At 40.7% G+C, this 24,643-nt stretch overlaps 1 protein-coding gene across 5 annotated transcripts in view; it reads left to right on the plus strand.

The window, feature by feature from the left end:
• The window catches only part of LOC127376798 (low-density lipoprotein receptor-related protein 1), an 85,557-nt gene that overhangs the window by 7,445 nt on the left and 53,469 nt on the right, over positions 1 to 24,643 (plus strand). For all 5 annotated transcript variants that reach the window (XM_051424069.1, XM_051424071.1, XM_051424067.1 and 2 more), the window contains exons 2-3: positions 5,940 to 6,080; positions 18,425 to 18,562. In XM_051424069.1, the coding sequence (XP_051280029.1) occupies positions 5,940 to 6,080; positions 18,425 to 18,562 (279 nt within the window). The remainder of the gene's footprint in view (positions 1 to 5,939; positions 6,081 to 18,424; positions 18,563 to 24,643) is intronic.

Genomic DNA, 24,643 nt, shown 5'->3' on the forward strand with positions numbered 1-24,643 from the left:
ATGCTAAGACTGCAGGGTGGGTGTAGGAGAACTCTGTAAAAGGCACCATGTGCATATTTACATGTATCTTTATGTCTATCAATCACACTCACTCATTGTATGACTTTTACTGCGTTGGCTTTTACTGGTCTGCCCTGTAACGTCCTGCCGAGCCTCATCAGGTTACCTCCGAGGTCAAAGCAGCACCCTTTGTTGTAAGATGACAAAAAAACAAGGCTGTCAGGCACAAGAGTAGGTACTAACTTAAACTCAGTCTTCTGCTGTTTATGCATGTTCAACCTCTTTGAAAATGACTACTGTGGATTAGAACTTGAATAGCCCATGGTCATTGTATGTGCACTGTGAGCTGGTTAAAGTGCTTCAGTGCTTGGCTGTGGCTTGGCTTGACACAAAGCTAAGTGGTTGTTTCCACTGGATGGGCACAGTGTGGCCATTGAGAAAGTTGCTTCAATGGCTACAGCAGTGGCCAGGGCAGGGTCTTACATTGAATAGTGTTTATCACACTTGTTCTGCAATTTCTACCCTCGTATACTCCACTTATTTCACATTTTATATCTAAAAGGCTGTGACTTTGGTTAAAAAATAGTTTGTCTTCCATTTGAATAATTAATACAGCACACATTTCAGGAATAAAGACTGCCCTCATTATCTTCCCTGTGGTCCTTGTTTGGTTTTAATTGTTACTTGTAATGCATTCTTATAATGGATTCTTGCTTTGAAATCCTGCTTAACCGAATACAGAGAAATCGCTTCAAACTTGACCTCAGGGGTCTAATTACATACTGTAGTCATTTTTTTTTCACTCCCTGAAACACTCTGGTAGACCCAAGTTCCACAATGAAGGACCAGGAAGGGGAGAAGTGGTGGGTGATGGGAAACAGTCCTGGTTTTATTTCCACTTTCTCCTGGCACTGCCATTGTACCCAACAAGACCATGGAGACCCAGAGTCCCATTTATTTATTTATTCATTCAAGTCATTTCACATTCCCATTCGTACTGTTATCTTTTAACAGCATTTAATAGAATCCATGCTCTATTGCTCAGCCTAGAAATTATCCACAAGGGCATTTGCTTGGTAGAATACTAGGATGTGCTCAGTTTTAGAGGCATGACTGTGAAACAGGAGTCAATTTCATATATTTGTTTGTTTGTTTGGTCAACATTACAGCTGAGTCTGTTACATGTGCCTTTGGATGATCATCATTGTGGTGTGCGGTGATTAACGGTGGTGATAACTAAAGCAAACTTTAAAAAAATATTACAGCCACGTAGAACTTTTTAAATAACGTGCAGCATGAAGTCAGTCCTCTCTTACACTTTGTATATATGATCCAAGACAGCATTGCAGTGAAGAGAAACAAGCAACAAGTAATTTTCCCTTGAATTCAAAAGCAAAGCTATTTTGTTTCTTTGAATCTAGCTGCCCGTCTGTAAGAGATTGTCTTTTTGAGGCAAAGCTATACACATGAAATCAATTAGAAGGTGCTGGAATGTGCCGCATGGATCTGGAGTTGATTTGTGGAGCAGGGATGGCCATATTGAGAGAGACAGATTGGGGGGAGCAGCGGTGGGTCAGTGTTGTGTCCCAGCTGGTGATGGTGTCTGGAAGCCTCCATCACTTGGCTGCTGAATTGGTGCCACAACACCATTTACTCACCATCCCATCCTGTTCCATCCCACATAGTTCCTTTTGGCCTTTGAGATTGTTTTGGATTATATAAAAACCAAAGCACCTTAAATGTCCTCTAGCAAATAAAAGGGTGTCTACTTTATTCTTTCTACTTATTAGGCACTCAGGAGGGACGTGTCTATAAGAGCTGGGATCTGTGTACGTTTATGCATTTGCTCATTCGCTTGTGTTTAATGCTTTTTGCCACGGGCAGTGCTTAGGGGCAATTCAGTGAGCACTGTTTAGACAGTGCAGAGCTCCAGTGACCCTGCATAAGGAAATGCAGTGTGTGTGCTCCATACAACTGGCAGTATGCTCAAAATCAAACCAAGTCAGCCAACTGGAGCCTCGGCAGCCACATACTAGTAACTCAGTGATTTATAGTGTAGTGCGCACGTCAACTCAGGATGAAACATTTGCTCAGTGAATCTTTCAGTGATAGCACCACGGAGGAGCTTGTAAGTCAGTTTAGCTTCTCTTACACAATCATGCCTAGCCCTCTGTTCTCTTTCTGGAAGTCACTCCATGTAGATCAAGGTTTCAGGACTGGAGGAAACTCCTTAATGGGTCTTCTTTGTTAGTAAAATGGCAAAGACATCACCATGACAAGGTAGTAAGGAAAGACAGTAGAATTACAGTCTGTGATTTCTAATTTTACCCACAAACATCCCAATTTAGTGTCCTTCTATGTCTCCTTCTCTAAGTAAGAGCTTGAAAACCATTGAAAAAACTAAAATTAGATGTTTAGTTGAGTGTAGAGAATTAGATGTTTAGTTGGGTAGAAACACTTATCGCATGTCTAATGGACAAATACCCGAGACATTTTTACTGGCCTTCAGGCATTCTTGGGCTCATGGACTTTCTTAGCATTCATATTTAATGACTTTGCCGTATCACTCTCCCATATTTAAAATGAAATACACTGTCAGTGCAACGACATCACGTTGTGTGACAGAGACGGGCATTTTGGTTTTTGTGGAAGACAGCTGTTAAAATCCTGCTGTGTGTTGTTTTTTATACCAGCCAAATAAAGATATTTGTACAAATTCACTCTTAAGGGTTTTAACTAAGGTTGTGAAAGTTATTTTTCTCATTTTCTTCTCTAATTAGATTTATTTTTGCTCTAATAGATACCCATAGGATGGTTGTTTTTCTCAGGTTATTTTATTATGCAGAAAAGGCTGATCATAAGCAACAGAAAGTGAGTTAATTATTATTTTTGTATATAATGTAATGTGTGATCTAATGTGATAATCCCGCTGTTTTGTGGATAGAGGATTTGAATGCTGTGGAATTTCCTACCATTTAGTCACAGCAGTGTGATCAGGTTGCCTTTCAGCTGTGGCAGGAAATGCTTTAGTTGGAATGGCATTATCAGGAGGGAACTGTTGGAGGCGAACTTCTGGGCTTCTAGGAGTTTCTGTAAGTGGAGCATGTACCTTGATTCAATGGGATTGGTGTTTGCTGTTGGGACAATCCCAGGAGACCAAATAAAGGCCTTCTTCATTCCCTTTTGTAGGTAAAGTAGACTCAAATGGTTCAGCATCCTAGCCTCATTTGGACCCTTGAAAAATTGTCAGCATTTTGGCAGCAACTTTGGAAAAAAGTGACTTTGCAGGCTGAATTAACAATTCACATCTCTGTTTGAGGTATTTCAGTGGGCTTTGAAAGAGGACTGCTAAGGGGGAAGGCTGCCAGTCTTTCCCCCAGTCTCTAACCCCTCCTCTGCCACAACCTCCAATTAGGCTCAGAGGTTCTCCCCTCTGCGGTCATTTCATGCTGGTGCGTAAAGCGTTGATAAAATTAGAACCCGCAATGTTTTATTTCCAGTTTTATGCCCACTCACAAGGAACAACTGGCTCAGCCCAGCTGCTTCACACAGGGACCAGAGAGATCCAGAGAGATGCCTTCACATAGCAGCCTGTCGGGCGTTTCAATGCTTTTACTCATTGCAGCTCAGCGCTCAGTCAGTGCGGCTGCTTGTTTGGTTGTTGCTTATTTAGGCAGATTAAATGGCAACATATAAGCACAGGCAAATCCAGTGTATTTACCACCATACAAAATGTACCAGGACATTGGTAAGCTGAAAGGAAGCAAAACTAACAAGTTGGCCTAAGGCCATGGTTAGCCTCTCTCATTCTTCACCAAGGGGTTGGGTGTGTTCATGTCGTCTAAACTGATTCAGTCAGTGCTCTGTATCCATTCTTTTACAGCTCTCTTTCTCACTTTCATCATGAATTTTACATCCCGTCACATTCTTATGACATTTAATGCAGACTCTGAATTATGGCGCCTCATGGCATAGTTTAAATCTTATCCTCTTGCATCACTTGAATTCTGTTTTGTAAGCCTTGCCCCTGCAATAGTGTGAAGAGCGGGGCGAACGCTCTGCATTTTAAAATCTTCTCTCTTACTCTTAATCTCCTCAAATATCAAGGTGTTGTTCATGTAAGGAAAAGCTGTGATCCGATCCCCGCAACCCTTTAGCTTTTAATTGTATTTACAAAAACATGACACTCAGAAGTCTTAGTGTTTGACTTACAGATACACTTCACTGTCACATGAAAAAAGACCAAGGTCTAAACCCCTTTAGTCTGACAGTCAAAAGGAACGTGATTGCAATGATACACTAGCCTCATGCTCTCTTGTGATTTCAGTCACATCCCAGTCCCCTTGCGGTGCACCCCCCCCCCCCCATCCACCACCCACCCCAAACACCTCTCTGCCTGCCAAGTACGTAGGGAGGCAAGTCATCCAGGGCGAGAGAGGGCTCAGTCCCTGCAGAGAATCACAATGAGACCGTCGGTGCTGTCCTTCTCAGAGCGTTGCTGCACAACAGTACAGTAACAACAACCTCCTGCCTGAAATGGCCATTGTGGTCTTTTTTTTTTTTTTTATTGTTTGTAACATTTTTGAACCAACTTGCATAAAAGAAAGGATTTCACTTGTATATATTTGGCAACCTATTTTCATTCTTCCTTCCACTGAGAGAATGTGTTGCCATTTAGCTTTCTCCATTTGAATTTGTATTCAAGATGAATTGTAATTTGGCTATTTTAGTGAAGAATTATGCTCTTATTATTGTACACAGTCATTATGTTTCATTTAAAGGGCCATTTGACCTAAATTACACTCATGCAGATAACCATGCAGAAAGCTTTGGTTTTATTCATCCAATTTTTGAGCTATCCATCTGCCACAACAACGGTGATTTTTAAGGCATTTAAACATTATGTTCAAAAATTCAACAAGGATAGTTAGAAACAGATTACTGAGTGAAGGGAACAAGGTTTTTTTCATAAGTATACATTTATTTCAGTGTTGTGAGCAGCATTCATTCACCTCAATTATAATGGGGTGCAGGCGGAGACATGTCTAAATCTGGGTAAATAAAAACCAGTATCTCCATGGCTAAATACCACAAGAGGTGAGTGAGACAATATGTGGTTTTTGGTAATTTGGGTGAACTGACCCTTTTAAGATAACTTAAACTAAGGGACCAATTCAGTGTTGACAGACTGATGCAATACCATGTAGGTTGAGCTCCATTTGACCAGGCTTTTTCTGAGTGTGACTGAGTTAAAGCATGTCAGCAGTGTCAGACTGCTGATGGGTCATGAGCCCGTTGCTGTGGTGCTGCTAGCTTGTGGTACACCTCAACAATCTGTGCTGACTTACTGCCCAGAACTACCGCTCTCTGCAGTTTCCCATGGCTAAGACGGCAATTGAATGCCCAGTTATGTCTGTGCTGTGACACATGAAAGAGTCTCTGTGGTAAAAGTTGAAAAACACCTTAAGAGTAATAAAAAAAAAAAAAAAAGCGGAAAGAAATGAGATGTCCGTAAGAAGAGATGAAACAACAAACAAACCGAGAACTAAAAGGCACCACTGTTGGTTGTAAACTTCTAGAGGAGTGTTTTTTTTCTGAATAGAGTGTGCCTGTGGGTCTTTTGATACAAAAACATCATTGTAAACTTGGGTTGACCCTTGCATGTTGCTTTGCCCCGTTGAGTTAAGATCTATGCTACTTGAATCTGGAAATTTCCTATGTAGATTTTGCACAGGAGAGAATAGTTGTTGAAAAGTGCTTTAAAAAAGAGTAATATCTCAACACATAATAAAAACATTCACTTTCATGCTGGTATTTTTTAGATTAGGTGCTTGAGAACTGCATTTTTTCCCTCAATGCATTTGTGATTGAAAAGCAGTTCCAGCCTCAGTTGCTTTTTCTGATGACACATCAACTTCCTCCTTTTTTTTTTTTTTTAGCTCCCAAAGCTGATGACCACCCCAAGACCTGCAGCTCTAAGCAGTTTGTGTGCAAGGACCAGGTGACCTGTATCTCCAAAGGCTGGCGCTGCGATGGGGAGAAGGACTGTCCAGATGGCTCTGACGAATCACCAGATATCTGTAAGTATGCGTACATGAAAGTAGCTACTAAGGCTCTCTCTCAGCAACCCCTCATGTTCTTTCCAAGCTGTTGGTTCAGGGTAGTGAAGATTATTACTGCTTTTACTCGGCTTGTTTTCCTGAGATTGCTATTTTGCAAATTAACCTTTTTTAAACACTGACTACTTGTTTATACCTCACGTCTTCACAATGCTGTTGCGGCACATGATGTTGAAAGACATCAAATGAACTACCTCTAAATGGCTTTGAAGAGACAACAGCACAATGTTCAGACAGTTTAATTTTGGGCTGAATAAGAGGGTAGGTTATGCCCTTTTCTACGAAGGACACAGGCTCACAGTGTGTGCTCTGGCTGCTCTGCTGAATTATAGCTCTAATTATGTGGCCGTGTTTAGTCTGAATGTTCAGGGATGTGTCTGCTCTTGTCTGGACTCTTGCGGGATCTGTGCAGTCCCCTAAGAATTTTGTCCCAACCACTCACATCTGTCAGCCTCTCCATCCCGCCGTCCCATCCATAAACTCTCCTTGGTAAAAGCCTTCTCTCTGTTTATATTGAGGCGCTAATGGTGATTTTACCTTCTGCATGTGCCACACCTTACATCTGTCATGTGCCAGACATTCTCACAGTAATCTGGCACGCAGAGACAAGCAGCTGACTCCCAGCATTAAGGGACTTGTTACTATGGGTGTACACAATTCAAGTATTAACACATAGGATTAGGGATTGAAAATGTGTGAGAGGGCTGAGGGTGACGTATCGTTATGCTGTGGTCATAGGCACATAAAACATTAACTGTAGGTGTTGAAGTGGAGAAAGTTAAAATTAGTTGGATTCCCCTCCCACAGACAGGTCAGGTAATCTCCTCCACACTCAGAGTTTTGCTGTACTAAGTCTCCAATCTTTTAAATTATTTGGTCTGGAGATGAGCTGCCAGACATTTTCTAATTCAGAGCTAAAATACAAAGGTGAGGCTGAACAGAAAAAGTTCTTTAATCTACATCCTCTGTCACTCTTCTTTTATTTATTGATTTTTATGGTGAGAATTTACTGCTAACAGCTTAACTCTATATTCATAAAGTGTACAGCAAGTTTGGCTGAAATAAATTGCTTAAGGATTTTTCAGAAGGGAAGAAAATGATCAATTGTAGTCTTGTAAATAACAGCAATCACAGAACATGGGCAATTTTATGTAAGTGTGACCCACATAATTCGCTCAAGCAAGCTGCAGTCATTCAATTTCTGCCCTTTTTACCAAGCAATTGAACTGAGTGAATTTTCCATAGCACTTATGTAATTTGGTAACACAGACAATGGTGTGATTCATCTTCTGCATGGAGAGATGGAGAGTGGTGTTTCACCAGAACATCAAGATATGTTCTGCTCAATTACCCGCTTCCCATGGGCCCTAATCTGCCTGTCACTTTACCTTTAGTTAAGGGAGCTTCTCTATTCATATGTGTTTCTGAGGCAGTCATAATAAATATCTGTTACTACAATTAATGCACTTTTTCTCTGTGCAGCACTATGTGTTTGCAATCTAACGACCACAGTCAAAGGCGAGGCGCCTTTTAAGTATCACAGTGAAAGGCAGCCAGACTATGATTTTATCCGCAGTCGTTTAGCTGATCCATCCATTAAATGTGAGTAGTGTTTGGAATGGAGGGCTGCAGATAAAGCTACAGATAGAATGGGCCTGAGCCAGCATAGATGGATACAGGAGAGTTTGGAGGAGTAGGACTCTGAAGGTTATTTAAAATCCTGCTCTGACTCAGAGGAATGTAAAAGTCTTTTTCTTTTTATCCAGGCTTTTCCATTCTCGGGGGGAGGGCAGTTTGCAGGTCATCAGCCTGGTTTCTCCCCAATGAAAAGGGACAATCTGACCGGCATTCTGTAAACAGGGCTGCTCTCAGCTCAGCTGTTATGGAAATAGTAGATAAAAACCCAGGCCAAACATTGATCCATCTTAGAGGGGGACTGAAATCTGGATCAACCGGGGAAGTTTTGTGTTGATGCAATTTTTTATTTTGAAAGCTCATGGTGTTATCTGTTCACCCACTGCTCTCTTTTTATCAGCCACAAAGGCAAAAGCAAACTTACTTGTTCTTTCAAACTCTGTTTATGAAAGTCAGAGAATTCCAAGAAAATTCCCTGATCTCCCGGATTTTGTTCAAACATGTCCCCTGACCACAGTCTAGTTTTGTGTCTTAATGTTGATGGGAATTAGAGCGGTGCATGCTACTATAATTACGACATTATCTCCAGTTCAAGTTAATTACTAACTACAGGCTTGGTTTACAAAGAGTACTTGTGGAGATTTCACAAGGCAAAAACATTTTCCTTATATTTCCTTCCTCCTTCTTCGCTACTTTCTTGGCTGTACTTCTGTTGTGGTGCAGGATCACCCCACAGTCTGACCATTGTAAAATTCAGAGACTGTGATGGTGCAGGCAGTGCATGAGGCTAACATGGAGCTTTGTTTCTTAGATGGTTTAATACATCATTTCAAAATGGGCACTTGTGAAAAGTGAAAATAACAATCTGCCTATATTTTTCCACCCATCCTCACATTCGAGTGTTATGATGGAAACTGCAAAATGACTGTGGCTAATTTACTGAAGCACCAGCTTTGTTTCTGGTAAATGCCACCTGTTTTGTTTACGATGATCATGAATTCACTTGCTGTCAGCGTGGTGGGTGTTGTAAACGTGTTTTTGTCTGGTGTGGATCTTTGATCTGCACCTCACCGGTAGCCACGCTGGAAGAAAGTGCACTCCTCAGTATCACACTGTCTGGGCCTCTAATGGCCTGTCGTTTCCAAACCATTCATCTGGGCTGTAATTATGTTGAAGAGCTAAAGACAGACTTCTGCCACAGTAGTGGGGTTGTAATGGTGCATCACATGTGGCATTGACATGCTGTGGTTGAGGTTGCAGTTGATACCAAGGGTCAGTGTTGCTTGTTAGCATCCTAAGCCTTTGGGTTTGTTTATTAGAGGGGTACTGAAGCAGAGGGATGTGGAAGTACATGTATAGATGCATGTTTTTGCACATGGACCTGCATGACTTGTTATTGTAAATGGATTGCTGGGGGTCTGGGCAGGTTGCCAGCTGTAGGGCCGTCATAGCCCTCAGACCCCCAGTGTGCACCTCCCTATTATAGCTCCCATGTACACTCAGATAGCCATCAGCAGGCTGCCTGTACAGGCCCCTGTCTGCAGGTGGGACCCTGTCATTCTGTCCCAGGGATTGCATGGACTCCCCCTCACTACATTGCTTCAATTGGTTTCAGACAAGCCATTTCACCTCAATTACATACAAGCTTAGGGCTCAGGAAGTGGTTGACACATGTCCTCAGGACAGCAGTTTATGCTCTGTGTGTCTCAATGAGGGTGCTCTGTGCAGGACTGCCGCTTTTTAATGCTCTTATTAGTTGTGGTATGTTGTTAAAGCACTCTGTATCTAGCAGTGATAAAGTGGCGAGTGAGAGGCTGTTTGGGATGTTCGTGATGTCAGTGCATGGCTTTTCTCACAGATGTTGAGCAGACAGTGTACAAAAGTCCACATAGGACTGATTAGGCATGGGGTAAAGAGATGTGGTTCAAGAATTGCTGTTTTTTTCTGTCTGTGGCTGTGTTTATTAACCATCCTGTTGTTGGGTTTGTGTTTGTGTGCATGTCTGTTCTCCATAAGGTATTTATTTTTTAACCATAAGAGATTAGTATAAAAAAAAGTAAATCCATTGAGACATATTGCAATGTAAGGTTCTCTGTCGCTCAGCACTGTCTCTGCTGTTTTGCACCAGTGTCATATCAGCAAAATCTTTCTCTTTTCAGCCCTTTGTTTCTCTGCTTAGTTATGGAGAGATTGTTTTGCTGTGGCCATGGCATTTTAATAACAGTAACAGGCTAAAAAGTTTTGGAGATGATTCTGAGTAGTTCTCTAGGGAAAACTTCCATCTCACTGTATCAAAATTAATTTTGATATTTTCAAGATTAATTTGAACAAACTCAAATTTAACCCTAACCCTAATTCTGTTTTCATGATGCTGTTTAAAAGTGCTGTGTCACAACTTAAATTTCATTTCACAGCTCTGTTGGACCCATTGCTGTCAAAAAAGACTCCCTGTCTGTATCCCAAGTCTGTATGCAATTATGATTCTTGCGTGAACCACATTCATTGTGGTTGAGCCAGCGAATGGGAACAGATGTCTGAATAAGCCCTAGCATGTAAGCACTTTCTCCATCATGAGAAGTGCTTGCCATGAAGGAATCCCTTTCATCATCAAAAAACCCTTATGCAACAATTGTCTGCCCCTAATTCTCTCTTGGACTTTTTGCCCCCTGATTTAGCATGAAAATGTCCACAGGAGGACATCCAAGCAGGGGGTGAAATGCATTATAATCATGCAAATACACTCCCTTTCTTTTCCCATGCAGCGCTATCCTCTTTCATTCAGTGGGAGAAAATAAGCTGATAACTCAAAGTAGTTAACACTTGCTAATGACTAACCACTCCCTGTACTTGTACTGTCAAGCTGTCATTAAAGTTGTCTCCAGAAGCTAGTGTTACACACATACAGACCCGCACAGATTCATTGGTTTTCCTTGTTGATGCTAGAAAGTAATTTTGAGGAGATAGACCTTGGAATGCAGTTTCATTATGAAACTGAGGGACCCATGGCTGGAGAGACTGAAAGTATTTAATGTAACAATAACCAAATGTGGGCCCTGAAATCCAGACACTTCTCATTAAACTTTCACGTTAAGCTTCCAGTAAACCTATGATTTCATGTAATTTGCTTTCTACGAGACAATTTCCACCAACACACTGGAAACTTCTTCAAAAAGTTATCCTGATGTAACAGTGGTGGCACCTCCTAACACATACTATACCATGTCCCATGGCCCACACACACACTGGCCCATGTCAGCGGATGCCATGGCCTGGGGCCGAGCTGGTAGGGAGGTCAGATGGGAAGATTGAGTTATCATCTCTGTGCAGCTGCCTGAGGCGGGCGTGGGCCACACAACAAGGTTATCTGTCCATCTCTTGCCCTTGTGCCCCCTCTGGACGCACGCCAGCCTCGTCCTTTGTCCGACCCATCTGACTGTCATGCCTCTACACTCTCCTAGACGACCAGGAAGAGCCAGCTACTGAGGTGGTGGGATGGGATAGGATGATCCTGCAGAAAAAAGTTTTTTGTATAGGAGAAAATGAGCGGATTAGCATTTAGGTTGAGGAGGAAAATGGAAATGGCTTTGTAAACCTTTTCTATAGAAATAGCCTTGTACAGTAAAGTGGGGGGCTTTCATAGCCTATAATCATGGAGTTGTACTCGCAGGGGGCACCAGGCAGGGGCAGGAGGGTCTGTAGTAGCAGTGGGTGACACACTGCTTCCACAGAGGAAGGAGCAAAGCCCTGTAAATCCCTCTGGTCTGTGGCCCTGAGCCCTCCTCAGCTTCACCGGCCTATCAACAGACAGAGAACACAGGGCTTTCTCACGCCACACAGGCACCACTTTGCTTTCTCTGCTGTCTCCTCCACGCCCTGTCTCCTTCTCTCGCTCTTTCTTTCTCTCCTTCTTCTCTTCCTATCTGTCTGTCAAAGCAAGCAGAGAAGCTACACTCATGTCATCTCTGTTCCCTGTTCCCTGTTCCCTCATATCTCATCTCCAGTCTTTCCTCTGGTGTTATTGCCTCACAGTTTTCCCCTCTGGTTTCAGATGGTGACTTGGTTTGTTTTTGGTTAAAAACCCTCTAAAGGTTTAAAAGTGGCTAAAATGTATTTGTTTGTATGCACAGGCAGCAGAAAAGTGGATTATGCTACAGGAGTTTAAAAAATACTTTTCAAGCCTACATGGGTGTATGTAATGCTTAAGAGAAAGATTTTGGATGGAGTATTACTCTGACAACCTTGTCAGGATTTCTGAAGTATGCTCATTTCTACAGTTGCGAGTATAGATACAGTAATGCACACACCATATAATAATGCTGTTGCAACATGTTTTTAAACGTATTACGTTGTCTCAGTACTCTTTAAGAACATATTAATACTTTAAGATTATGATAAGAACGTTGGAAGAAAAACTAGCACATCAGGTCGTCTTCCAGTGAGAGCACTATGTGCTATACTTTAAGTCCTGTGTGCTGTAGCTACCCCTGTAGGGTTTGGCACAGCCATGCTCTTGTTGTGCATGGCCTGCTGTAAAGTGTGATTCCAGAGTAGAGAGAGTCAGTCAGTGGGCAGGCCTGCCTGTCACCCTGCACAACATATTTATTCGAGCTGACAGCAGACTTTATGGGAGTCAGTCAGGGGCTGCCATGGAACCCAAAGAGCAGGAAGAAAAGCAGGCTTTTATGCTCAGGACAAAAGAGCGACAGGGGATCCAAATTTAAGGTCATTGCATAAGTACGGGAACTGAAGGATGGGGGATGGTGGGGTCCAGAGGTTGAGGTGTTGGAGGGAAGCACACATCGGGGAGAGTCTTTCACTTCACAACTCTGATGCCTAGTACGGGTCAGACAAGCAAGTGGAACCCAGAGCCACAGACGAGGAATGACTATACTCTGTATTTGGGGAATTATTTGAAGGTGACACAGGTAGTGATGCATTACTTAAATCCACACTGTCCTCAGGGGAGATGTGTAATATTGTCTTTGCACAAAGTCATATTTCACTCCAAAGGCCGCATGCTGCAATAAGAGTTTTAATAAAGCTCAACATAAGTTCTGTATTCTGACTCATTGTTTATGTTTGAATCATGATTAATTCCAGCACTCATTTCTTTAATATGTGATTTATATAAGAGACTGAAAGAGATCACGTCGCAGACTGGAGAAAGATTTTAACAATTAAGATCCCTGAGGACACGGTGAGGATATGCTAATATCACTGTTAGCTGATCACACAGTTTAGTGCAATAATGTAATTATCCTCACTCTACCCTATAATAGGTGTGAGGGTTGTAATTTTCCCTCTTTTTCTTTGTCTGTTATCCTTTGCACTGCCAAGCTTCTTACATTGTACTCACTTACAGTTCTATGTCTCCAAGGCAGCCGAACTCACTGTAGAATGTGTGCTATACCAGTGAAGTGACATGTTCAATTATTGCTAAATATTGCTCTGTGGTAATTCTATCTCTTAACTCTTATCACAAATTCTAAAGTTCCTGCCAGTGATACTTTGGGGCAAATAATTCATATTTTAATAGATTGTGTTATCTTGATTGCCATGTAAAATCTCCAGATTTTGAAATGATTTATTTTACATGTATTCTATTCTGTTTGTGGTACAGTGTTTGTGTGAGAATTGGGTTTCTACACTGAACTGAGAGAGGAAATGGTTTAGAAAGGTCCCTGCAAATTAAAAAACAAAAAAAAGGAGGTGGTTTCAGATTTCTGTTTGTGGCCCCTTACAGATGGAGATGATTATCATTTTATAATCTTATCTGTGTTTTATAGAACTTTTAGACAATTACAAAGCATTTTACAAAGAGTAAAAATAACAGCAAAAGTAATACGAGCGTGGAAGGAAATGTAAACCACAGGGTGCTAGATCTTATCTTTGGGTCTCTTACGGATCCTAGCAGTTGTATTTTTTACAAAGAGGCACTTTTGACTTAAGGCAAGGAATTCACTGTATTTAGTGTGATAACAAAAGCATGGATGATTTTGTCCAGATCACTAAATTATAAGATATGTCATTTAAATGTTCTTCTGTTTGATGATCAAAAGCTTAAACATGAACTTTTAGGTAGTTAGAAAGTTGAGTTAGTTCTGCAACATTGAGCATTTATTTCATTGTGTTATAGTAAAGTATTAAATACATTTTATGCCATAGAAGAATTTAGAAAATGGCTTTTGAAATAAATCTTAAATTTGGATCAGTTACTCCCTAAACAAAAAGTTGATTATGACTTAAGTTAAATTAGATAATTTCAATCACCGGTGTTACTCTACATTAGTAAGAGTATATGTACCTGAAAGAGCTTATAAAGTGGTGGAATAAAAACAGGGAGGACTAAAAACAGACAATGAAGAGAATGAACAGAAGTTGCAGTAATTTACCATTTACTTTGAAAGGTAGATTTTGAACATCCTGTTGTTAAAGACTGCTGTTGTAATGATAATACATTACCTCTGTTTGTTCTCTGTTAGCTCTAGAAATTAATGCATACTGTCTTAGTAGTATGGTAGGTATCGAGTAAATTAGAAGTTGTTCTCAGTAGACTCAATATTATGAATTCCAGTATGGTTTCCCTTTTCAAGCTGAGCATGTAAAGAAGAGTTACATTTATATCAGGAGATGCACCTTTCCACTGAGCAACAATGTCTGAGAACTATAAATATGCAGTTTATATTCCCTAAACATGAATAGAAACCCAGTTATTTCGATTCTTGTACTCTTCAGCATCTGGAGCGGAGAGAGTTTGGATGAGAATTTGACATCTATACAGTCGATACAGCCAGTTGCTTCAGGGAGGTTTCCATTTTCATGGAACTGTAGCTGTGCCTGAAGCACTGGGGATATTGATGTAATGATCTTTCAGTTTAGAAAAGGCTGCAGACTTGACGATGAATTACATTGCATACTGTTGCGTCACTGACACCACATAAATCTCCAGATTGACACAGAAGGTGCCAAATGCCAGATGCCAAAAACCTTAACACAATCAGCACTTGGAGAAAAGGAGTGTATGCCTTTCTTGTTTGTAACAACAATTAACAGGTAAAATGATATCCTTTGTATTTTCTTTCCTCCTGTCATTAAGTGCTTATCTGGTGTACACTGGTCTTCATAGAAAATAGTCTGCTTAATCTAGGGCTGTTCAAAGACATGATTAAGAGAACCAGTTCACTTAGTCTGGTGTAGAAGGCCACTCTGGTTTGTCTGGGGGAACCAGGCCAAAGATCCCAAGACATTTCAAAAGGAACAAAACATGGAATTGGTCACAGACAGTAGTTCATGCTTTGAAGTAGAAACCAGTAGTTAAAAGATTGATAAAGGCAAGGTTTCTTAAGAAGTGGTGGAACCATCGAAAACTGGTATAATGCAGAATATTTGGTCCAAGATATCACCTGATTTCTTTCAAAGATTATTTTTTCATATAGATAAGAAGATATGTATCTTCATATATCAAATTTATATGATAAAGATAGGATATGTTCCACTGTGTTTTTTCCCTTCAGATTTGCACAGTAATGCTCTGCTTCCACTGAGAGATGACGCAGGAAATGGCTACTGCCAGTATGAGGGGGGCTTATTGTAATACACTGCCAACAACTTCCCAAACTGGAGCAGGGAGTACAGGGTTCATTTCCATTGTCCCTCCTGCAAAGTTATTTAATCCTCCATATTGTCCTTTCTATTTGGTTTTCTGCTGCTGGTCCCTATTCAACTCCTGCCAAGATATTACTGTGTTGTGGAACTCAAACAATTATTTCCGGTTGTTGTGTATTGCTGGCAGTTGTTAGTGCTTCCTAAAAAAATATATATATATATATATTCTGTTGCTACCTGGCCGGTTTAAAGGTAGTAGTGCATGTAGAAGAGGTTGTTATCAGTTAGTTAGTTTCAAGAAATCTCTTTTTGTAAACTATGCTTACATGTATGTCGTTGTAAAGACACAGATTTGTGCAGTGGGTATCATTCAGATGACTTTCACTTGTCTTTTATACTCAGAGAAAACTGTTGACAAATGATAAATCCTTGGCAGGGGTTTCATTTCCTGTGTGCATGGAAGTTTATTCCTGGTACTGCAGTTTATGTAGAAATCCCCAGGTTGGCAGTTTATTGAATGTAAATCAGGCTGGCTTAGAGGCCGAGGCTGTAGGAGGGCTGCTAATATCCTAGCATCCCCCTATTCGGGGGATGCTCTCTTTCTCCCTAAGCCAGATGTATTAGAAGCTAATTTTCTGTTCTACCACACAGGCTGCTGTTATTGCCATTATGGAAGCTCTTGTCACTTTAAGGTACTTGTTTTAACGGAGTTACATTTTATGATCTGTGTGTGGTTACTAATCCCTTGGACGGATAGAGAGGACTCAGTGGGAAGGCTTGCGGTTTCCTTCAGGGACTGCCGACGTGCAGGCAAATGTTCTCCCTCATATAAATCTTAATGCACATACAGGCTTTGGTTCCTTTAATGGCATTTCTTACAAGAATATGTATATATTTTTGTCGTAGCCATTGGGAGAGATGTATTTTTACCTTCTTCTAAGCCCTAATAAGTAAGGGCTTTTTTTTGGTCCCCCAAAATAACAGATTTTTCTCTATACAACATACAGTATGACCAGTCCCAAGTCCTCAGTCTCACTTCAGGCAGAAATAAGGGTCAAATGAACTACATTTTGGCTGCTTAATATTCAGACACTAAAGACTGTGTGTATGCCAGATTCTGAAGGAGGCATCTGAAACAGGTTTGCAGCTCAGGCAGCACATATTCACACTCAAAGCCTCTCCCAGCATCGTGCATAACCCGCAGAACTCTACAGATCGTTTCCTGTGAAGGAGGTGAACTTTATTTTCTCTGCTTCTTGTGTTTTTCTAAAATGGGTCAGCAGATGTTAGAGAGAGAGAAAGGGAGAGAGAGGTGGTGGAGGAGGAGGAGGACGACGAGGAGGAGGAGGAAGAAGAAGAAAAACAGCCAAAGCAAACTGTTAGCTCTGCAGTGTGGGCTGATAGGAAAGAAAGAGAGAATAGTGGGAGAGAGTGAAGGGAAGAGACTGCATCTACTTATGTTCTGGTCTGACGCTAGTAAAAAAAATAAATTCTAGAGCAGATGAGATCACTTTCTGCCCTTTGCCCTCCACACCCCTTTAGATTCAATATATCTTTGTCAATTTACATTCAGTATATCTTTTGTAATTTCCTTCAATATCTGCCAAATGATTACAATTACAAACTGTATTTCATTCCTTTGCCATACTCAACACATTTAGAGTAACTGCATGTGTGCACATGTTACATGTGTTTAATATTTGGCTCTCTGTCTCTTGATATATGCAGGGAACATGCAGGTTCTCATATGCTCATACACAGATAAAAATCTCCCAGATGGTCACAATTTTATAATTCAGTGATCTAACATGTTGATTGTTATCTGCAGAAAATGTAGACTGATGTGTAGAAATGATGACACGAGGATGTAGAGAAGATTGTTTTCTTAAATAACGTTTTAATGCTGATTGATGATACTGTCCTCCAAAAAAAGAAGAAAAATGAATTAAACAACTTAAACCCTACTGCAGTAAGCATAAAATATAAAAGTAAAACAAAGTTCAAAGTAATTATGGGCTCTGATTAAGATTGGCAGCAAATTGACCTCGGGTCTTTTACATTTAGGCATTGTGATAGCTAGCTGTTATCTGTGCCTCATTAAAACTTGTAGAGGATAAAGTGAAAAACTCAAAGAGTGTTTGAAGTTCATTCTCATCTACCATTTTCTACTAATGTGTGCCATAGCTAAAAGTACTCCGAAAACCCAATTGGGACCCTCTATATGGCCGGACTTTGCTTAGAGTGAGGGCCACCACGCTCATACAACCTGTCTATTAGGCAGGCCTGTCCTCATCAATAAATGCTTTAGTAAAGGAGAAGCAGGCCAAGTTCCTGCACAAAAAGAAACATTGCCTAGATACACACAATGATCCTGTGGGTTATTCACTTAACTTGACATAATACATAAGAATCATGTGATGGAGGGGAAGTATTATATCAACAATCTGTGATGAGAGATGATCAAAAGAGTACAATCAGAGGAAGGCAATCGGTTTATATTTGGAACGAATCCCTGAATTATCTGTCTATCCGCTGTGAACGGTAATTGAACCCAGTATTTAACAAAGTTTCACTTATGATCACACAGGTTGTGCAAAATAAGTATTTATGTTCTGATTCTTCTGTACTCAGGTCTCTTTTGCAAAAGAGTAAAGGTTGTAGTAATAATAATAATAATAATAATAATAATAATAATAATAATAATAATAATAATAATAATAATAATGATGATAATAATAATAGGATTAGAATGAAAATAGAAAACTGAGGTCTTGCAAGTGTGATAATATCTGTAGGGCCCGCTGCTAGGAAATGCCTCAGCCATAGCCATGCCAATCTTTCCTTGTACGTGCTGTTTTGAATAGTTTTACGGAGCCTAATTAAATCGAAATGCACTAATTTTAAATAAATGATGTGTGCATTTCTTAACACTAACAGGCGTACAACTGTTTGCATTTTAAACAGATTGATTTTACCACTGCATAGACGTTACTTGTTGGAGACTGACTCTCTCTGTCTTCCTTGTACTGCTGTGTTTTCTTAAATGTGTTTTGCTTGTTTTCCAGGCTCACACAACAGGGTCAACCAGTGTCCTGTCAATGAGCATGGCTGCCTGGACCCAGATGTGTGTATCCATTTGGTCAAAATGTGTGATGGAATCCCCGACTGCACCGATGGCTGGGATGAGGGGCCTCACTGCAGAGGTAATAAACGCATAGAACACACACACACACACACACACACGCATCTGCTAAATTCCGTTTTCTGCACACCACACTGAGAACAGATAGCATCATCATTGTCTCCATCTCCTCTGTCGCAAAGAGACGAGAGTGTTGCCCTTTGTTGTGGGTCAAAAATCAACAGCCAGCTTCTCCTTCCTAGCATCTCCTTGCCTTCCCATCCAAAACTATAATCTCTATCCGATAATCTCTATTAGGCCCTTTAATGAGCCGGCCTGCTCTGGCTTGTGCAATTACAATGGAATTTCTCTTTCTGGGGAAAAAAAGTCATTAATTTATCAATCAGATCAGCTATGAGGCTGTTTCCCCAATCCCTGCGGGAATGATGAGCATTCAGCCCGGATGCCGGCGAAGAAGAATCCCATCAAATCCTCGACTATTAATTAGTGGCGATGGAAGAATGAGAGATGGAACATATTGGGTCCATAGTGTCTGTCTTTGTTACAGTAGACAAAGGAGCAAACACTGGCTGCCTACAGAGGATTGCCCCAGTATTCAGCAAGGAAGATATAGCTGTCTAAAGCTCTGCCTGTTTATTAAATGTAATAACTCATCTTGGGATGCTTTTAATTTCTGCTGTGTACACCTGTGTGTCAGTCTCTCCATTTTGCTTGTTGTTATAGTAATGCAACGTGCTAGTATCAGTATCAGTATCAGTATCACTATCCCGTTCCTGAAATATGAAATCACTTAATCAAATATTTACAATCAACACTAAAGTCTTAGTGGACCAGTGGAAGTCCTGGAACCAGGTTGGTCTGCGAAGTTCTCAAACAATGTCCGTAATCTTGGATGACTTTATTATTTTTAAGTATTAACCAAAGCTTTAATTGTCTATTCCGGTATATGTAATGGTAAATATGAGTCATTGTAGATATTTGAGGTTACTTAGGTTTTTAACTTTCTCTCTGTATTTAACTAATGTTTGTGTTGAATGCCTTTTTTATTTTTACTAGTGCAGTGCCCGTAGGAAGTATGTATTGCTATAGAAAAGTGGGAGGTTAAGTAGCTTTTTCATGGATGGCCAAATGAGGTTGTGTTTGAAGGTGTAGCAGCTAGCTACAGACGATCATCCACAGATTCCGATTCCAGTTTGTTGTCCTTGCGAATCCGGATCTCCTCAGACCGGAACCGACTCGGTCCGGACTCGTTCAGTGTCAGTAATCCACAACAGTCAGTTTAGATGCACAGAACGGGACCGAACAGCCGGCAAAATCCACTGCAGGTATAAAGCCGCTCGCGCCGCTGCAGGATCAGATCACATCAGCGTGTTTCTTAAGGTGTGTCGTAGGGGTGGGCTCTGCAGTGATTGGCTCTGGTGCGCACGTGGCTATGGTTGACAATGCTAGTGGAATTCGTAAGTCATTTATGAAATAATTTATTCACGGTATCTTTGTAGTCCAAACAAAGCCAACGTTGCACACCCTTAAACCACACAGCAGCCATCTTGAAACTCTCAGGTCAGTCTGATCCTGATCTGCAGAGATATTTGAGGCCACACACACACACACACACACACACACACACACACACACACACACACAGACAGAGATTTCTTGCTTTTATAGAGAGATTTTATAGAGAGATATCAGTTGCAGCTTTTAATGCCAGTTTTTCTATTATATTTTATTATTTCTTCTCTCGTTATATCTCTACCTCCTACACAATATGTCTGTGCTAAAGAGTCTTCATATTGGACTACCGTTTTGTAGATAAATACTGAATGTTATTAGATTAAAAAGTTGTAGTGAATTAGTCAGATAAGCTTTGTCCAGAAGAGCAGAAGCACTGTTGGGCTGATGAATTGGACAGTTGTACAGAGTGGGTGAGAGTGTTAGTATCCCACATACTGGTCATCACTGCTAGACAAGCCTTTACACAACGCAGCGATGATGTCATCCAAACACAACATGCGCCGCCTGTCCCTGAGGACACAACTCCAGCTGTCCTCAGTAAGGCCCTGGTCAACACACACCTACACTTATACACACACCTACATGTTCATGGGCTTGTAATGCACTCACATGTGCACACAAACACACACTCACACAGTCACATTCCTGCAAATACACACCCAAACACACCCACTACCCCACACACAAACACACCAGCAGTGTGTCCAGAACTTTTGGCATTGCTGTTTGCAAGCTCCCCTCTTTTCAGGGAAAGGCCTGGCCTTTCACAAGCATCCTAGTGTTTGCTTGTACAAACTGCTGGGTTGTGCAGCAAGTATACCTGGGTGCTGATGTCTGAAAGCACACTTTGTCAGTCAGTGTGTCCAAGTAATTCTGCCAAAGTTGTTGACAAGAGTGGTTAGAAAAGGGAGTGTAGCAAGGTAGGTTAGGCAGGAATTTTATCTCACTGAAATAAATTTCCTCAGGATTTTCATAGTGTGTGAGATTAGCTGGTGTGGTTTGTGTACAGGAATGATGAGCAAGGTAGTAACCATGTGAACTCAGTGATACTGTGATTGGAGGTTGATACAGGCAATCTGATGTAGGGTTCAGATAAGCAAAACCAAAGAAAAAAACGTCTCTTCCTGTAAAACACCTAAAAATGTTTTTGTGTTTTGTTTGTGCTCTTCTGGAAAAGGAAGACGTCGCACCAATCAGAATTTAACTGTTGACGAATCAGAATGCGATGACACTTAGGGTTAGCTTGTTGCCGTGGTGACACTGCAGTTCATCAAATCTGATTAAACCACACCCACACATATTGGGCAGTGACACTGATTAGGCAGACTAGCTCAGGGTTAATCTCTGAATAAATGACATCATATGTCATATCACTCTCATTTGTTCAGTCGTGAATTTCGGTACACAGGAAAACGTTTGAGTTTTGAAACCACATTTTCAGATTGCTTAAGGAGGAGAGTTCTAGCTGAATAGGGTGTTGTTGCCCTTTAGGAACCTACTTTGATTGTAAAAAATTAAATAGAGCAATAAACATATAGTCTCACACATATAAAAGAGGTGCCTTGCTCAAGAGCATATAAAAGGCATATGTTGAGAATGTTTTCCAATGTAGTTCAGTGATCCAAACCAGTGATGCTTGAGTCTCGCGTTTGCTTTTATAACTTCAGATCTTTGCCATCCTTTGGTCAAAGTAAAATTCCAGGCCTATATTTAAAAAGCTTTTTAGCAAAATGTAGCCTTTACAGACAATTGGCAGTTATGCTGCTTTTCTGTCATATGGGTGAAAGTTGAGTCTATTCATCAATCTGTAGTCTGCGTTTGTCCTTTCTCTGTCATTTTGTGGGTGATGGGGCCTCTCTTTTGGGGGGGGCCTTAGACCTGCCTCCCTCAGAAGTGACTGATTGATAGGGAAGAGAAAATGGGGTCATGGCAGTACTCTTGAGAGCTTTTCCCTTTTCCTCGCTGTCTCAAAGGAAACCCTGATTACTGTAGTGGCCCAACGCTATTGTTTATGCATGCAGTGGTCTTTCATTGTCCTTCATGTCCCACTCACTAACTGTGGAATGAGCATCGGTCATAGGCTACTTGAGGCTGCCTTTGGAAAGACCACATTTCCATCTTTATTCATGAGTGGGTCGTGACCTAAATGAGTTTATTGGCTGCTGTCGGAGTTGTCCTGCATGACAAGACCTGTTTTATTGCTAATTGTTACCCATCACTGCATGAAGAGACACTACAGTGTTTTCAAGCTGTTGTGTATTTCTTAACTCATAGTGGGCTGCAGATTAAAGAAAGTAGGAATATTGATCTTCTTAGACCAGTTAACCTGTCATGTCTGTTTGGGAATGTTTTGTACCACAGTCTGTGTAGTCTGTGTGTTTGTGCATTTGTGTGAGCTGAGATTTAAGCGTCTGAGCAGCACACTGCCACTGTTTGGAACTACGGTAGCTACTGTTTGCTCATTACTCAAGCTGCTGCCCTGCTTCTGTTTGCATATGGTTACTTTGCCCCCTTTGACTATGCAGCTCCAAACAGGTGCCAATAAATACACTTTCATGCTCACAACTGCTGTGGCTTCCTGCCTATCCCTCTCCTATGCGTGCCCTCATACCTGGATATACACATCATTATCTCATTTAAGTCTGATTTTCCATACTCAACCATCCTCGCTTTTCAGTAATGTAGCTTTTACTAACCAACTTCTCCAGCATCTTGTGATTGAATGCACCATGAAACCACAAAGTAGTGTCACAGAATTAAGCAGATTGATTATCTTGGATAGTGCCTGATTTTGTGTTTAACCAAGCATGGTGATCTGCTAAACTTAAATGCCTCTAATTGGTATTGGTCCAAGTTCTTCATACTACTGAATTAAAATAAATAGTGTGAAAGCTATACATATCCATACAAAACTAACAAAATTCTGTACGAAGCATTCAGTTCAACACGTAGAAATCAGATAATTTGATGGCTCTGTGTATGAAAACAGTAGGTTCCTGTCAGCTGCAGGTAGAGGACAGGGGCATGTGTAGACTTGTTTCCAGACAGTGAGAGCACAAAGGTAGGAATGCCCTGGGAATTACCTCTCTTTAAAATGTCACACACTGGAGTAGCCTTTTTATACACTGGTGCAATTTTTGCGTTCAGTCAGGACCCACTGCATGTAGAAACAGAGAGGCTTTGTTTATTTGATTTTAGATTTTCTGAAAAGGAAAATGATTTGTTTAGAAGCCAGTTGATGGATAGATGAGCAAATCTTTTTAAGGGGAGTAGATTATGAAATAATTCAATTGAGACAGTTTTGCTGTGTAACCAGGGCAGTGAATCCAACACCAACCTGGCATCTGTCTTACTAGTTCCAGACACATTTTCATATTACACAAATCAGCAGGGTCTTATGGCCACTCACCTCAATGGGATACCTCTGAAACTTGTGCTGTCATTATCATACATGCCTCATATTTCGTCAGCTGTAGTCTGCTACCCTGATTCGTTGATGTCTGTTCAATTGTGCATACAAGTGTAGAAATGTAAGATGTCTTCAGTGTAGTAGCTTTTCGGCAAGCAGCCTTATACTCTCACTCCCTGCTTTCCTTTGAAGAGCTATAGATGAGTGAAATTGAGGGTTGCCATCCATGCAGTAACAGGATCAATGGCTTTGGCATGCTTGTTTAGGACTGAAGGCCTCCAGTGTGTCACTGTGTGATTTGTTTGCTTCGTTCATTAACCCCTGGTCAAACGTCTGACACGCTGCTGTTGCTTGTTTGCTCGGAGCTGGAACTTTCTAACCACTCCATATCCTTAAGCCCTTTATGCACTCGTTCCCACCTCTGTTTGCCCTCCCTTCTTCTTCTGCCTCTTCTTTCTCCTTTCTTCTGCTCTCCTGTTGCTTTCTGTTCTTCTCTCCACCCCTCTGCTCTCCCTGCTATTATACAAATGCTTTCTGAGTTACATACAAATGCTCTCTGAGTTTAAATAGAGCAAAATAATTTCCAGATTCACATTCCAGGAACATTTTCGACTCTCACAAAGGAAAAAAAAAAACAAAATTTGCAATATATATATATATATATATATATATATATATATATATTTATTATTTATTTTGGGAGCTACAGATAGAAGTGGGGCTGAGAGATAAATAAGATGAGCATTAACATATTATTTCTACATATCAAATGTGTGTATATATATATATGTGTGTATTTATATATATCTAATCGAATAAAAAGTTCAATTTAACCAAAAAGTATTAGTTATTTTTTTATTCAGCAAATCAATTAATTAAAATAGATTATAAATTTTCTTTTTTTTTTTTTTTTAATTATCGGATTTTGTTTCTCTCATAAAACAGATTGATGTGAATTTACTTTGTGATTTGAATACTTCGTACCATGGCAGGTTTATATTGAGTTAATGTTGTGATAATTAGAGAAATATTAATTTTGTCCATATCGCCCACCCATTGCTAGACACTCAGGTACAAAATGGAACAAAATGACCCCGGTCAGAGGTGCATTTTGTGGGTGTTCTTAGCACTGTCCCGTATGGTCTCTCACAGTGTGAGGCTCGGTGAATGGATTCGATATGGGCCACAGTGTTTGCTGGGGGACTCTTCCTTTCAGCA

This window comes from Dicentrarchus labrax, unplaced genomic scaffold, assembly GCF_905237075.1.
Source record: "Dicentrarchus labrax unplaced genomic scaffold, dlabrax2021, whole genome shotgun sequence".
Classification (NCBI taxonomy): Eukaryota; Metazoa; Chordata; class Actinopteri; family Moronidae; genus Dicentrarchus; species Dicentrarchus labrax.